The 16,300-nt window shown below is 42.1% G+C and overlaps 1 protein-coding gene across 4 annotated transcripts in view; it reads left to right on the forward strand.

The window, feature by feature from the left end:
• Positions 1 to 16,300, forward strand: part of ANKDD1B (ankyrin repeat and death domain containing 1B) — a 35,831-nt gene that overhangs the window by 12,697 nt on the left and 6,834 nt on the right. For 3 of the 4 annotated variants that reach the window (XM_052777514.1, XM_052777513.1, XM_052777515.1), the window contains exons 4-11: positions 2,925 to 3,023; positions 3,116 to 3,220; positions 4,993 to 5,091; positions 6,723 to 6,821; positions 8,643 to 8,741; positions 9,646 to 9,744; positions 11,339 to 11,437; positions 14,044 to 14,142. In XM_052777514.1, the coding sequence (XP_052633474.1) occupies positions 2,925 to 3,023; positions 3,116 to 3,220; positions 4,993 to 5,091; positions 6,723 to 6,821; positions 8,643 to 8,741; positions 9,646 to 9,744; positions 11,339 to 11,437; positions 14,044 to 14,142 (798 nt within the window). The remainder of the gene's footprint in view (positions 1 to 2,924; positions 3,024 to 3,115; positions 3,221 to 4,992; positions 5,092 to 6,722; positions 6,822 to 8,642; positions 8,742 to 9,645; positions 9,745 to 11,338; positions 11,438 to 14,043; positions 14,143 to 16,300) is intronic. The other variant, XM_052777510.1, reaches the window with a different exon arrangement.

The following is a 16,300-nucleotide window of genomic DNA, read 5'->3' on the forward strand; positions in this document are numbered from 1 at the left end:
GTTTCTGTTCAATGCTTTAAAAGCTAAATCTTGACTGAGTTGCAAAACTTCTATGGCAAATTGTGCCTGCCATCCTGATCTGGCATAAGGACCTGCCCCCAATAACATTTGAGCTTGCACTCCAAACAAAGGATCCCCATTCTGTCGTGGGATAGTGGCTGCATTTTCACAGGTCGCTTGCCAGCTTTGATAAAATTGGATCTGCTGGGATGGAAGCAGTAACATTTGCACAATCATTTTAGCATCATATGGTGTTAATAAATGTGCAGAAAATACATGTTGAATAACAGATTGACTGTATGGTGATTTTAACCCATATTGAGTGGTTGCTGCCTTAGCTTCTTTTAAAACTTTCCAGTCTAACGCTTCCCAAACGGGACCCCCAAGCGCCCCTGCCACAACTGGAAATGCAGATGGAATCATTTCACCTTCAATTAAAGCATCTCTGATTACCCCGTTCCATCTTTTTGCCGGATCTCCTACCCCACTCCCTGTTAATAAGGTCGCCGGAGGTGGCTGTGGCAAAGGAGCCATGGCACCGATCTCACCCGATACGTCCTGGGAAACACAAGGATTCATTGGAGGTGGTTGCGGGAACGACGAAAATCCTGCGTTGAAGGGTGGTGGAGGTGCAGGAAAAGTTGAAGACGACGGCTCGGACTTCACCGACGGCTCCAGGCGGGCTTCAAGAGTCTCTAGCCTTTGTAACAGTTCCTTTAGTTGTGGATCCCCCGAACCTATTGCCCGTTTCTCCTTTCCCTCGAGCGGGGATGGGGGAGTGGATGGTGGCAGTGGTGGATACAGGGATGAGGCAACTGGTTTAGGTGATGGAGGACGAGAATTAGAGACTAAGTTGTTTTCCGTCTCTTCTGCTGGTAGTGGTGGAAATTCTGCCAGGCTGTCGGCTTTTTCCAAGGGCTGATCTCTGGGCTCTGGATCTGCTACCGCAGATTTCCTGACTGCACTAGCCCCTGCGCCGGATACACGGGCCGGAACAACGGCTGGAATTTGTGGTGGCGCAAAGGTGAAGCTTGCCAGGGATGGCATCCCTTGTGGCCCTTCGGGCTGCAGTGCGGCAAAACCAGAAGCTACTGCCGAATGTTCAGCTTTCATATCTTTTAAAGTTTCTATAATTAAGTTCCACATGGTGGAATATCTGCTCGCCTCTTTTGAACCCGAACTTATGTTATGCCATAATTCTTGCCCTATCTTTTCCCAAGTAGGAATGGCAAAAGCATCTCTGAAAGTAGGGAGTAAGCTTTTTTCTGTCGCCCATAGTAGCAGGGCTTTCAGGGTAGACGAGTCATAACTTAATCCTCTCGTAGAGAGCATATGTTGGAGGAGCTTAACCACTGCTGCCTCTTCCTTGGACATAGTGGACCCCATCTCCTCCCCGGCCGCTCGCCTGATCAGGACGAGATTCCCACGACGGTACCGTTTTTTTTTTTCCCGAGTGCCGGGGCAGCACTTGCCTACGGCTGGCTTCCGCACCCTCTCTCCGTCGGTTCCTGTCGTAGAATTCAACACCGATCCAAGGGTCCCTGTTCGGGCGCCACTTGTTGATGCAGAAGTCCCGGACACTGCACACAATCAATATGATCAAGCAGTTGCCACTTTATTGCCAAGATAGCTCGGTTTATATGTTCATTCTAGTTACTGTTCACGCATAAGCAAATTAGAGATTGGTTAGCATGAGCTGTCCACGTGCCTAGTTACACCTAGTGATTGGTTATAACAACCCTGTACACGCACATAAACATAAGGCATAATTGGTTGTATTAACTAAAACATGCGAAACTTGTCTCAGTCTAATTGGTCAAGATAAGCTGTGGAACTGAGGTTCTTTGCCAAGTTCCCTTTATCGTGGAATGTGCACCTGTGTTCTTCTAATTGGCATCTTTCTTTTTTTGTCTTCTTGTTTATTCTGTTCAAGGCCTTCTAAAGGCATCTGGAATGCTCTTACTACCGTTAGCTAAATATGTGTCCACACACAAAGCATCCTTGAAGTCTGCTGCCTACAAAACATCCTTGGCTCACAAATTGATCAATTCTATCGAGTCTGGATTGTTCAGTATGTGCCCATTACTTTCCAAGTATCCCACAGGAGTCAAGCTATTTATTCCTCATTTACAGAGGAGAAACTGGGGAAGGGTTATAACTGCTACGGAAGTGCCTCGATCCCTCTTACTTCCTTTAGGTTTCTCTGATTCCATCTCTTAGACCAGGTGCTCTTATGGTGGAGTATGAAAGTCTTGTGTTGACACTTAGCACAATGAGCCATGATTTATGATGCTGCACCTGGACACAGTACACACAAATTGAGGAACATGTGGAAAACCTAGAGAGATCTGTGGCCAAGATGGGAGACACTGCCTGGAAGTTCCTTATCTCTATTCCTTTTGGCTCTAAGAAGTTAACAGTTGTGGGTTTGTTTTTGGTTTTTTTTTCCCTATAAGAGAATAACTTTTCAGAGAATTTGAGAGAATAAGAGAGAACCTTAAAAAGAGGGCTAACTGGAAAATTATGGAATTATGGTCACTCATGGAAATATAGTCATTATATATCATCACCTGAAATGTCATCCACCACACCCAGTGGTAACTATCTACGTGGTTTCTGGAGAGAGGGAATAATTTCCAGGTAGTATTTAATCCCCCCATTTTAAAATGGGATCAGTCCTTCTCTGGAGATGCCAGACCTTCTGTCAAGAGGGGCAGCTTGAACATTTAGCTAGGTCTTGATGCATGACATTTAGCTTAATTTAAGTGAGATGAATCCCACTCACACTGCCAGGTGTTAATACTGATTTTCCAAGAGCCTGCAAAGCAGAACCCACTCATACACTGAATTAATCAAAAAGATATAAAGAAATTTGTCATGAGGTATTTTGGTGGTAATTTCTGCCTTTATCATTTTATTTGAAGCATGGCCTGACCGTGATTCATCTTGCAGCTTGGACTGGAAATCTGGATATAATGCGAAAATTAGTTAAAGCAGGCGCTGATCAAAAGGCTAAGAATGAGGTTTGTTGATGCCAAATTTTTACCAACTCTAAACATGTTTATGTTGGAAAAAAATCAAACTTGTTGTTACAGTGTTGCTTATGGTTTTTCAGGAAGGAATGAATGTACTGCACTTTGCAGCTCAGAACAACAGTGTTAAAATAGTTGATTATTTTATCCAAGATCTTCATCTGAATGACTTGAACAAGCCTGATGGGGTACAGTATGTTTCTTTCTGTTTATTTCTTTGATGTCATGAGGCATCTGTTGTGGGCAAAACAATCTTGACTTGGGCAATTTCAATGAATTTTAATTTATTGCCAGTTATATAAACTTTTAATTACTGATATGGGTGTTGAGGAACAAGTAAGACAAACAGCCAGACAAGCACGTAGGGAAAACAGCTTTCCTTCCTCTTTGCCTGTCTCAGCTGAACTCCAGACACCTCTCCTCCCCTGCTCCCCTTGCTTTTGATGCATGTGATGCTCAGTCCCATTGGTGGGGCGATGGGAGGCAGAGGAGGTTGGCGTTAGTCCACAGTGGTTTCCTTTTTTTTCTGCTCTTTGTTTCTTACTCTTTTCCTCTGCTCCAGCAAGGGTTCTTCCATGGGCTGCAGTCACCCTGCGGGTATACCTTCTCCTGTGTCTCCTCCCTTGCATCTTTTCATGTCTCCTCCTGTATCTCCCCTTGTGCATCCTCCCCGTAGCAGTGACCACCCTTTCTTAAATATGTTTTCACAGAGGTATCATGTGCTTCTCTGATGGGTTGAGTGCTGACATGTGGTGGGTCAGTTTTGTCCATTGTGGAGCCAGCTGGAAGAGGCTGTGACCAGCACAGGGCAGTCTCTGACCTCCTCCCACACAGCTCACCCCCGCAGCCCCCTGCCCTTATCAAAACTTGCCAGTTATGGCCAACACGGGTATATTTCACCAGTGTAGAACATAAAACTATGTGCAGCCATCCTATAGAGATGCACCAACTCTTCAATAGTGCCAGGGCCTTGTCCTCATCAGTTTTGCTGTGGTTTTATTTTTCCTTCCCACAATGTTGGGATCTTGCTTTGAAGGCTTACTTAGCAAAGTAAGATATTTTATCTTTACATGAGGTAAACTTATTCTTTGTAGGATCTGTCACCAAACTAACAAAGCTCCCCTATCCTTTTTTTCGAGGCTTGAATTGTATTGACCCATTGGTGCAAAATTCTGAATTCCTTCTGCACATGGCAAGGCTGACAAAACAGACTTAATTTAACAAAACAAACTTGTGTGTTTTAGGCCTTAGGAAAGGAAAGGTGAAAAAGAATCTTCTTTATGTTGAGGTTATTTCATATTTATCTATAAGTTGCTTGCATTTTTTTTCTTAGACATTTAACATAGGCCACTATCGGGTAGTGTCTGACCAGTGGTATGGTTTAATGTCAAGGTAACTTTCTGGAGTTGAGTTGTAAACAGTTGGAAAAGTTGTTCTTAGTTTAACCACCACCAAAAAACCCCCCATAATGTACAGCACTAAATTTGGGCCTCCTGGATGAAACTTCTGAGATATGGTTGTTCTGGTCTGTGCTTGCAGAATTCAGATCAAACGTGTTACGCCATGGAAATAAATCTTGCAACTCCTTTACTGCCTGTTTCTGAGCATCCTCAGACTTTTAACAACACAGTTCTTTTGATAAATATTTTCATACTGAGAATAATTAAGAATTAAATGTTTTGAGCACATTTTCCATCTTGTTACCATTTCTGAAGACTTTTCAAATATATTCTTCAGGGTATGCAAGATGTGTAATCTGTTTTTTTACACTAACTAAATATTGCAATTTTTTAAAATTCTTACTCTTTTTGTGTATATCTACTTTTTTGTTAATCTACTTAGTCATACAATATATAAATTTCTATGCGGAATACACATATGCATACCACGTATCTAGTAACCAGAAGCAAAGTATTTTTACTTCAGTAACACTGTGCTTCTTTCCATAATTGTTTTCTAGAAAGGTAAAAAGCCATTTCTTCTGGCATCTGAAAAAGGCCATGTTGACATGATAAACAATTTGATTACTCTGAAGATGTTTACGTCTGAAAAAGATAAGGTAAAGGTTTCTTTTCCACAGAAGTACTACTGAAAATGTGCTTGCGAAGGATTACTTTGTTTCAGTGTAATTACTACGCTACTAAGTAATGTGCATAAGCTGCACAGACTTCACAGTGCTGGTAGTGACATACATTGGACAAACAAACATACCAGGATGATTTTTCAGTAATTAAGGGAAGACAGTGGGACTTCTGGTCTTATCGCTGAGAGACTTTCCCATACACATTAATAATTCATGTAAAGCAAGACTTAGCATATGCTGTCTTTTGGGAGAAGTGGGCAAGTCTGGTGATTAAGGTGTCGGCCTCTGTACTTGTATTTCCCAGTTTTTCACTCTGCTTGGCTGTGTCTGTGTGTCACTGCTAAGTCCTGGATGATTAATTTTTCAAAGGTGTTTACTTCAGGATGCAAATAAGCACCTATGGGGATTTTTCAGAAGTGCCTTAACACTTCAATCTGATTGAGTTTGCTTTTGACACTGCATTTTAAGGTATCTAAGTAACTTTCAGAGTCCACCCTTAAATTTCCTTACTCCTTACTCAACTATTTGTGGAATGAGCAAATTGGTAGTTCTCTGCATCTGTGGCATTGCAAGGATAAATACATTAAAAACTGTGAAATGGCAAGATACTGCACTTATAGAACCCTGTAAGTAAGCACCCAGGAAGTGATGGTGGTTTTTTGGTAGTTTAAAAGCTGCAGTGCAACCCAGAGCTCTGCTGTGCCTAAGCAGTTTATCAGCAGAGGTTAAAAGACAGTGTTCTCCCTGACATCTAACAGGCTGAAGGGGTAAACAGCAATGATGGGAGGTAAATGCTGTGATCCTACAGAGTAAGTAAGTAAGAAGCCGGGACAGAAACTCATCTCCTGGGTCACTAAGAGCAAGCACATTGTACCCATAATTTTTAAAAAGGATTTGAATTTCCCCACGCTCCAGCCCCCCAAGTGCTGTGAATGAAAAGCTGTTCATTCAGAAATGAGGGTCCACTCTGAAGGTTAGGATTCTTCTCCTAATTTCCAGCTTCATTTTGGTTTCAGCCAGTTTCATGCTTTTTCTTGTGCCAGCATTGTCTTTTAGCTCAAAACCTGCTGCTTTTCCTGAACTTGCTCTTTGTTTTTATTTGCTTGCTGTTGTGGTTTGGTTGTTGGGTTTTTTTTTCATTAGCTAGTGAGAAATTGTGCTGATGGTGAAGGAGATTGAAGATTGTGATGTTGGCATCAAAACCACTACAAGTTTCTATATACTTACCTTGGTTTTGGCCATTAATCTTTAAATCAGTGATCTTGGGGGGTTGATGTAGTCCCCATCCTTGTAGGAACCGGAACCCAAAGTTTTCTTCTGTTTCATTCTTTAGGAGTTAGAATTGTAGGTCTTTTCACTGGTCATACACTGCAATTTTCAGAATATGAGACAGCCAACTAGACCAGCAAGGTCATGTCTGTGTACATGTGAAAAGGCCCCTTTCAGATTAGTCTGAATCTTGGAACAAGCTGTGTGGATCTGCCTCTTTCTCCTTGTATGTAAAAGAGAGATGTATGTAAAATACCAAAGGCTTTGTGTTGGTTTTACTTGAGGTTTTGACTTTATTCTGGGTTTAAATAGATCTTATTTGACATTTTAATTTCAAGGAGGGAAATACAGCATTGCATCTAGCAGCCAAAAATGGTCACAGCGAAGTTGTGGAAATTCTGCTCAAACAGTGGGAGGAAATAAATGACCTCAATCAGGTAAGGGCACAGAAACTACTGAAAGAGATAGATTTGAAAAATCAACTCAGAAATAATATTTTAAAGGAATAAATGTTGCACTGTGTAGACTTCGTTAGTTCTGTTGCTTTTCTAGTACCTTTGCATCCTGTTTCCATGTCCCTCCTCCAATAAATTCAGCTCCATTAACTCCTTCAATGTCTCTTCCTCTGTCCTCTATTCCTTACACAATGGTCTCCCCTCTGTCTCACATGCCCTTGCATAACAACTGCTAGTAGGGAACAGAGGAGGGCCTAACCTCCACCTCGCTCCCTGTCCTCCAACATTTCTGGCCACATGATCCTGTTCCTTTTACCATCTCTGTTGCTTTTCAGGCTATTCACTGAGCCAGTTCAACATGCATGCCCAGCACATACCATCACAGGCACCTCAGCAAAGAGGTCTCAGATTTGGACCTTGTTCATCTGATCTCAATTGACTGCACAGAATTGGCTGCAGACACTGCCTACTCACTTTTTCTTTGCCGGGTTAGTGTTGGTGAGCTCAGCCAGCATATTCATGAATTGCATATTAGCTGTGAAGGTTGTATCCCTGAGTTGATGCACTCATGAGCTTAATTTTAAGGCTTAAAGTACGGGTGGAGGAGGGAAATGCACACTAACTACTCAACTCGGTGTTCTGCTTTGCAAAAGGTCCTTGTGTCTTCTGCTTCTTCTGTGGGGCAGCTGGAATGAACTGGGCAAGTTAATTCACTTTGTTGGGGACTGGCATGCCCACTGTGGGAACCTGCTGTGTGGCTCATTGATGGTCTGTTCTGCTGGCCCAGTGGGCAAAATGAGTAAGGGACACCCATTCCTACCCAAGGCCCTCCTCTTCCTTAATCAGCAACAGATTTATGGGTTGAGGAGTTCTCTTTTATCCAGCTTGTCTGTTATGTCCAGCTATGCAAGCTTTGAGGCATACGAGCCACTTTGAAATGTTCCCAAGCCTTGTCTAACAATGTTGCTTCTGCACACAAAGCTTGTACTGCTTGTGCCCCTGACTTGCCTTGGCTAATGGTGTGACCTTCCTGCCAAGCTGGAGATGTTCTGGTTTGTGGATAAACAGGTATCTCTTTCCCCAGCATGAGCAAAGCACTAAAATATATTAAGTTGACCAGAATAATGGTGGCAGGAGTTTAAGCAAAGTAAAACCAGGATTTATTGATGTCTCTGTGAATGCTGAAACACTAGAGTAACTTTCAGTAAACTTTTGTGTATTTTAGGAGTTGAGAAGCAGGGATTAGATCATTGTGCAGCTGATGTAACTTATTTTAGAGACTTGCTGTGGAGACATGGAGACTTTTGGGGGTGAGAAGATTTGAAATAAATATGCAATAGGATTATTTCTGCTAAAAGTTCTCCTTATAACTGGCACTAGAGTTGGTAATTCATCAGAAATCCATGGCATTGGACTGACAGGAATTGGTGCTTATGGTATGTGCTAGCATGCTAGCCGTGTTGCCTGGTGTTGAATGGCAGCAACTGCTACCCACCATCTTTCTTTCTGTGCCTGTTGCTAGCAAACTTCTTTGAAAAGAGCGCAATTAATATTTATGAAAGTTATCTGTATCGTAAACTTTACCATACATCTGTCCACATAAATGTCATCTGTCACTTAAGTGTTGGTGAGTTTCCATTTCATTTAAGTGTTAATTTAGGAGCAATCAGGTTGTGTTCTCTTGTGACCATCTCCCCTTTTCTCTTGAGCTGGACAAGTCTGATTGAGCTAACCTGTTTTGTGTCACAGCCTTATAGTCACATGGCTTAAATTGGAACAGACATTTTCTCTCTGTTGGTCTAGAATGGAGAAACTCCATTTTACCTGTCTGTTGAAGGAGGTCATGAAAAATGTGCTGAAATCCTACTGGAAGGAGGGAGTGACATCAATGTTTTAACTCAAGTATGTACACAATATCCCACTAGCACACAGGTACTGGGACATCCTGGGCTGTGGGAAAGACCTTATCTTCTCTTTTCTGTGTGTACTAACAGTAGATTTGCTCTGCTTATTTTTATGAAATGGTAAAAAATTAAATTAAATAATAAAATAGAATTGGGAATGTATAGAGTGCTAACAGAATAACACTGATGTGGAAGAAATATAGCATAGATTTATTTGACAGAGTACTGTGGTGCAGCTTTTTTATTTGCTGTATGACCAACAGTAAAACATATGACTAGGAAATGTAACCAACTAGGGTAACTGAAAATCCTCCTTTTGGGCAGCATGTATGACTGAACTGATGACAAACCTGTTCTCTACATCTGGTTCCCAGACTCCAGTCCAGCTCACATCTATTGAATGGCCTAGGCTTGCCTGCTGTGAGAAGTTTATGATTCCAGCAGACTGACAGCTTGTTTGTTTTAGCAGAATTATTAAGTGAAAATTTTCTATTGATTTATTTTTAGAAGTTTGTTAATGTGACTGTACTTGCTTGTTAAAGGTCAAACTGAACAGACTAGGAGACTTGTTGGCATTGTCATTGTCCATGGCACAGGATAGCTGACAATGGTGATTTATCTCTTTCATAAGAGAGATTGAAAAGACTATAGAATACTGGTGGTTTTAGCACGTTTGTTGTGATATAGTAAAAATGGGAAGTTCCTTCAGTATTTATAAAAACACATCGTGCTAACTGCTGATGCACTTCATTTTATATCATTTTATCAAAGGGAGATTTTTTCATGGAGGGGACAATAACACAAATTTAAATGAAAGATTATCCTATATTGATAGCTCTTTTTAGTACTGTTTTTCCAGCAACAAAAATGGAAGTTTTTGCTGTCTATACCATTTCTTTCAGAACAATAACAGTGCTTTGCAGATTGCAGTTCAGAATGGACATCTATCCTTGGTTACTTTTCTTATTGATAAGAATATTGACCTGGTTCCTAAACCCGAGGTGAGTGTATATCAGCATAACAGTTCTGCTGTTGTTTAGCCTGTTCTGTCTTTTATGGCCTTCCTTGGAAATTCAGACAGCTGAATGAGATTGATTAGTTCCTTAATTTTTTTTACTATACATGTTATTATGTGGTTTATGGATGTTGGTTAGCAATATGTATGGACCTACAAAGACAAAGTCCTGTTGCACAAAACCAGTGAGTGCCTGGGGAAACTGGTGCAGTATAGAGGTGGCCCAGCTAAGCCACGGACAAGGCATTAGGAGAAGATAAGCAAAGTACCCTGCTTGAACTAAGCAGCAGTAATGCAGGCCTCCCTGTGTGCCATGGGCCAAGAGTTAACACTTGTAACTGATTTTGCATAAAGGTAAATAAAAGGTAAATAAACACTTCAGTACTTTCACCCTCTGCACTCAAAGCATGTGCCTTCAAAATCTGCATGCCACCATTCTTTGGGGTTTAAAAAGAAAGAGGTATTCCTAATATTAAAATCTTGTCTCAATTTAGATATTACAGTTTTTGTTGCATCTGAGATTTTCTGTGAATAGGAAATTATTTTCCACTTCTACGGTACAGGTTGAAAAAAGAATCTGGGCTTTGTGACTTCTCTGCCATGATCACTGGCCTGTTGTGTAATGTTATCAAGGAAGAACAATTTATGATGTGCTTGAAATTATTTATTTTAAAGGTCAGGCAGTTATTGTGCTGCTTGCTCTCATTGGCTTTCTGTAGCAGAAGCAACTCATAAAATTGTAGCTTACGTTTTGGAAACATTTCCACTGCAGCATTGCATAAGGGCTTGCTTTATTTTTCCTTAGCCCTGAAGAAATGGCTGTGGTTTATAAAGACACTAATGACCTGGTGTCTGGCACCCGTGAATAGCACTGGTATGGAATTATTCTTTAGCTGCATTTAACAAGAAACCAATGAGTCACAGGTTCAATATACAAAGCTATCTTGCCAATCTAACGGTTGGATTGTGACTGGTGCTGGATGTATGCCCCAGTTATTTTAATAAATAATCACTCAAATAAAAACCCTTAATTTCTTTCTAGCTGTAATTTGCTTTTATAAATATGACAGCAAGTCAGTTTAGTATGAAGAATATTTCCAGCAGCAATACGAGACAAGAGTTTATTCCTGGAAAGTAGATTTTGACATCTGTTTACCCAGTACAGAATTAATCTGTCTCCAGCCTATTCAACTAAGGGCAAACCCAATTTTCTGAGGGAACAGAAACATTATTGTAAGCTCTTTATTGTCAGCCAAGGGTAGCAGCACATCCCGGTATGGACACGTAAGAGGAGTGCCTTGCTGCGTTCCTAAGTGGTGACACACTGATACACACCCCATGCACTCAACATTTCCAGATTTCTCAGCTGTATTTGTTTGCCTGCTGCTGTAGGTGTTGCAGGAGCAGGCTACCATCTCTAGCATAACTCCGCACCTCAAGGTGTGTTTTCTGCGCTCTTGGACCTCTGCTAGAGCACATCGCCTTTGCAAGGGGCGGATTTTAAGAAGAACCTTTTTCTTGTTTGAATGGACTTCTAATAATGTATCCAAGTATAATAGCTTATTATTTTCCATCCACAGCAGAAGAATTCCCCTCTCCATTTAGCAGTCATCAATAGTCATCTACCAGTAGTAAAAAGCCTCTTGGATGCCAATCATGATATAAACTCCTTAAATCACGTAAGAAAAAACTGGGAATTAACATAACTTTGCTGGTAAAAAGGAGATTATGTGGATTTTGCTTGAAATAATTTTTTTTGCCTTATAAGCTCAGGGTACAAAAAAATAGGAAGGAAGAGGCAGTTCCCTCCTTATCTTTTTGCATGTGTGCATATGTATTAGTCACTGGTACATGCTGTGCTAGTATTGTTTGTGCAAGATAAGGATAGCAAAATGCTATATACTCAGAAAATATTTGGATTAATTTATTGTTCGAGTGTTACAATTCATGGATAATAAATGACTGAAATGTCTCAACAGTATTGATCTCAGAGGGAAACCCAGTGCAGAGTGTCACTTGGCTGGGATGGAGTTAATTTTTTTCACAGCAGTCCCTATGGTGCTGTGTTTCTGATTTGTGACCACAGCAGTGGTGGTAAGGCACCAGTGTTTTAGCTGTTGCCAAACAGCGCTTGCACAGCATCAAGCAAGGCCTTCTCTGTTTTGGACTCTGCTTCCCCCTGGGAGTAGGCTGGAGGTACACAGGGACTGGGAGGGGACACAGCCAAGCAGATGACCAGAGTTGACCAAAGTGATGCTCCACACCACACAACATCACACTGAATAATGAGGTCACAGGTCTCTGTGGTGCAAGTGTTAGCAAGTTCGGCTGTTAACTGAAAGGTTGGTTGTTCGAGCCCACACAGGGATGCTGGCATGTGTTTTCCCCACCTTTACCAGGAATCTTTGGCCTCTGCTTGGTGCCAGTGGTTTTTGGAGGCCTGGTTGGTTGGGGGCCAGTTCCCTGTAGACCACCTCCACCACCACTAATCCCCTCAGGTACTGGATACCCTCCTCTGTGGAAGGCCACGTGATGCGTGCCAACTTATTTACTTTGGTGCTGGCTTTCTTGATGCCTAGGGCTGTTATTGCCTCCGATAGCTTGGGATTTCACACCTGAACAGGCATGTAGTTCCAGGTAGTTGGTACAGCATTTGAAGGAGGGGAGCCTTGCCTGCCCCCATGAAACACAGTGACTTCTAACGCTGTGTTGGGGCCTGGCCCATGCCTACTGAGTTGCCATCCTGTGCCTTCAAAAGAGGAAGAGGGTTTCCTGATCAAGGAGCACACAAGGGGACGCTGAGGTCTCCTGCTCTGAAGCCACCCATATGGACACTGAAAAGGTCACTCAATCTGAGGGCACACACCAGAGATCCAACCCTCACATATAGTAGTTGCACCTGTACTCAAGAAGAATGGTGGAAGCGGATGTCGACTTGGTTAGCAAGAGAGGCAGCAGTTCCTGCTGCTTTCCCATTGATCATTTTATTGCTAAAGATTAATTTATACACATTTTTGCAGGAGACAGAGGCTGTCATTTGTGGCTGGAGTCAAGTATGATGATAAGCTCTTCCGTCACATAAAATAGAGAATTTTGTAAACTTCTTGAACACATCTTTTAGAAATGTTTTGTGCTTTGTCTTTAGCATGTCTAATGTTACCTACAGTAGCTATATAGATATCTCTAAATTACTGCAGAAAAGAAATTAGGATGTATTGTTGGAGAAAATTTATGAGGTCATGTGATCATAGTGTATATTCCCAAAAGAGCTGATGAGAGGCTCTAATGTAGAACCCTGAGGCTGGTGTTTCTTGGTGTGTATGGTCTTAGTGTTTGACTCTGCAACCTTTAAGTTAAGAACTAAAGGCCAAAAAAGTTCTCTGACCAGACCTACAGAATGTAGACTTGCCACATCAGAGAAGCTCAGGCACAAACCCTTCAACTTAAAAGGATGCTGTGTCACATGAAACATGCTAAGGGACATGTCTACATATGCAGGGCTTCCACAGATGACAACATATCTTATTTGCTGCTGCATTACACCCATAGACATCTGGAATTTCTTATTCTAATATTCTGTAGAAGGTTAAATAAATAAGTTTTATTTGGGTACATGCAGTTGTGTAGAGACTATACAACCCTCATTTCAGACCCAAAGATTAGACTTGAAGTCGAATCCCCCTTTAGCTGTACTTTTTGTTAATGGTTTTTGTTTAATGCTTTTTTTTTTTGCTCCTTTTTTTTTGTGTGTGTGGTTTAAGATTCACTGAACCCATTATGGAGCAGGTAGACTTCTACTACATATCATTGCTTTGTGGCAGGGCTGGCTAACAAACCCTGCTCTGGTCATGGCACAATGTACTGTTGAAAATTAGGGATGTTCAGTTATCTTTGCATGAATTTCAGCAGGGAAAAGGTTACTTGAGAGTATAGTATGGGTGGGGGTTGGCAGTCACATGAAGCACTCTGTCCAAAACACCTTGTTTTAGAGGGAAGAGAGAGAGCTCGTTAGGTTACAGTACGTTAGAGGGGCATGACAGCAACTTTTTCCTCAGCCAGCTGGAACTCCTGCCTGGTTTTGCTGCAGAGATCCCAGATGGTCTCTTGTTTGCCTGAAACAAAACTGGCAGGTAGATCACTCAAAAGTTAAATGATTTCATTCTGTTCAGTGTTTTCTTGCCAAGGCTGTCTTTTGTTGTGAATCTTCTTTAGATTCATATTGTGAGCACTCTGCTTCTAAGAGGGAATTTGGCTTATTGTATTTATTTGGTGTCATTAATTCCAGAGGCAGGAAACCCCTCTACATCTGGCAGCTGATCTGGGCAATGTGGAGCTGGTGGAAGTGCTGCTGAAGGCAGGCTGCGATCTCAAGACCGTGGATAAGGTAGATGGCGTTCCTCACACATGCAAGGATTATGTGATTTTATTTTTTGTTTTATAACCTTCTTCCCAGAGATGCAGAAAGCACTTGTTGCTAGTTGTCCTTCCTAGGTAAAGCTGTTAGTTGTTACAAAGAACGTCTCCTTTTAATACTGCTGTACCTGCAGCTTGCAAAGATCTGAAATGGTTTTAGTGAAGAGCTGTAAAACTTCCAAGCTCCATAGTTTGAGGGTAAACCCTGCTGCCAGAGACCTCTGATGGAAAAAAGGACTAGGCTTACGGAATGAAAAACAGCCTGTGGCTGTTGTAACTGTGCACCTGCAGCCAGGTTCACTGCCAGGAGAGGCACAGGTACTGCCAGCTTCACTAATTGCAGCAATGGTGAGTTTGCCCTTTAGCACTCTGGGCCATCGGGAAATGGTGCCGCGTCCCCGAGAAGCCATCCCAGATCCGTTCAGGTGGGTGCTTAGACCCTGTTGCTGATGTTCAGCCTGGAAAGACTGAGGCAAGAATGGCAATGGCTGGAAGAAGTACCAAAGCACAGAGTCTCTGGGGAAGTGCTTTTGAAAGGACAGAGTACCAAATCCAGTTTTTACAAATATTGCTAAATTACTGCAAGATTGAGCTTGTCTTTTTTATACTGTTACCACTATATTGATTTTCTGTATGACTGAATTGACAGATTTGATGTTTATCAAGAGCAAAATCTAGCCCTTTAATAATTTCAAAAGTAATATTCATGCACAAAGCTGTCCTGATGAGGAGTAAAGCTTTACAGACTAGGATCATCTCTTTTTTCCCTAGCCTGACGTGAGGCTCAGAGCTCTGAGTGTGGGTGACGCGGTTGGTGTGTTTTGGGAGGCTGAGGTAAGATGCTGCATTGCAGTTAAGCCTTCCCATTCAGAGTCACACGCTAACCGGAGAGCTGCAGTTCTCATATGGGCTAACCCAGAATGAAATCTTGCCCACTTTAAACAGTGCCTTAGCCATTGGAAAATTGTCTCTACCTATTCATATTCCAAGGGCAGGCACAGAAAAGTACTTCTTATTGCCTGTTTTGACCTTAAGCACCTGCAAGGCTTTGGGCTGGATAGTACCCTGGTTATTACAGCAGTGTTGACTGTTCAGGGCATGTTATGAGAATATGGCTCTGAGCCAGCACAAGTTCTGTCACCTTTCTGCATTGGTTTTATTTCTTGGAGTAGCTTTTCCCTTGCCTGTTTGCTGCACGACCCCTGAGGCCATGCCACCACTGGGAAGATTCACAAGTACAGCCCTCTTTGAACTGAATTGGTGCTGAGATGCCAAAACTGTTCCTGTCCTTAATGAACAGTAGGCAGGAAAAAGGGGAGCCTGCTTCAATTGCACAGTGTTTTCCTGCCCTCCGTGCCCCAGCAGCAAGAGTCCTCAGTCTCCAGAGCATGTCATGCATCTGCATGAGTTGCAAGCTGTTACAGCTCAGGAAATGCTCTCTCGGGAGCTCTTCCTTCCTCCCACCTGCAGATATAATTGTCGTCGTTTGTGATTGATAGTGCAGGGAGTGTTCCCTGTGTGCAAGACTGCCATTCTACATGTGCACACAGGATGCCAGCAGTGTCTGCACTAGCACAGGAGGCCAGAAACATCCCCTTTTTCCACCCCCTCCACCTCCCTGCAAAATGCAAAGCACCTTTCCAGAGGTGGGACCCAAGGAGCTCTTGTGGTCTCTGGACTCTTCACATATAAAGTTTGTCTATGCTATAAAGATTTTATGAAATGTAAATTCCTTAGCTTCCAATACGATGCTTTTCTAAAAACAGGCTAATCAGGATGATTTTGAGCAGAGCCAGGAGCTAGAATGCAAAAGATATATATTAAGGAACTTTATAATAGCTGGAGAGTTGAAATGCCTTATAATTTAATTACTGAACCTTCTAATTAAGGTGTTGGCTTCTTTTAGGTCTAATTTTCTAGAATGCCTAGCACTTGATATGTGGAGAATGCCCTGAATATTTAAATTTGAGGCAGTTCCACTCAGCACAAATCTGCTGAAAATAGACAATTGCAGAGAGAACTTTGTAGAGCCACCAAGATGCCTTTGCATCAAAGTGCTGATAGCAGAGATGGGTTCAGATAGACTGAGCAGTCCTCTGCAGCTGGAATTAAAGCAATGGCTTTTAATT

This window comes from Harpia harpyja, chromosome Z (assembly GCF_026419915.1).
Source record: "Harpia harpyja isolate bHarHar1 chromosome Z, bHarHar1 primary haplotype, whole genome shotgun sequence".
NCBI lineage: Eukaryota > Metazoa > Chordata > Aves > Accipitriformes > Accipitridae > Harpia > Harpia harpyja.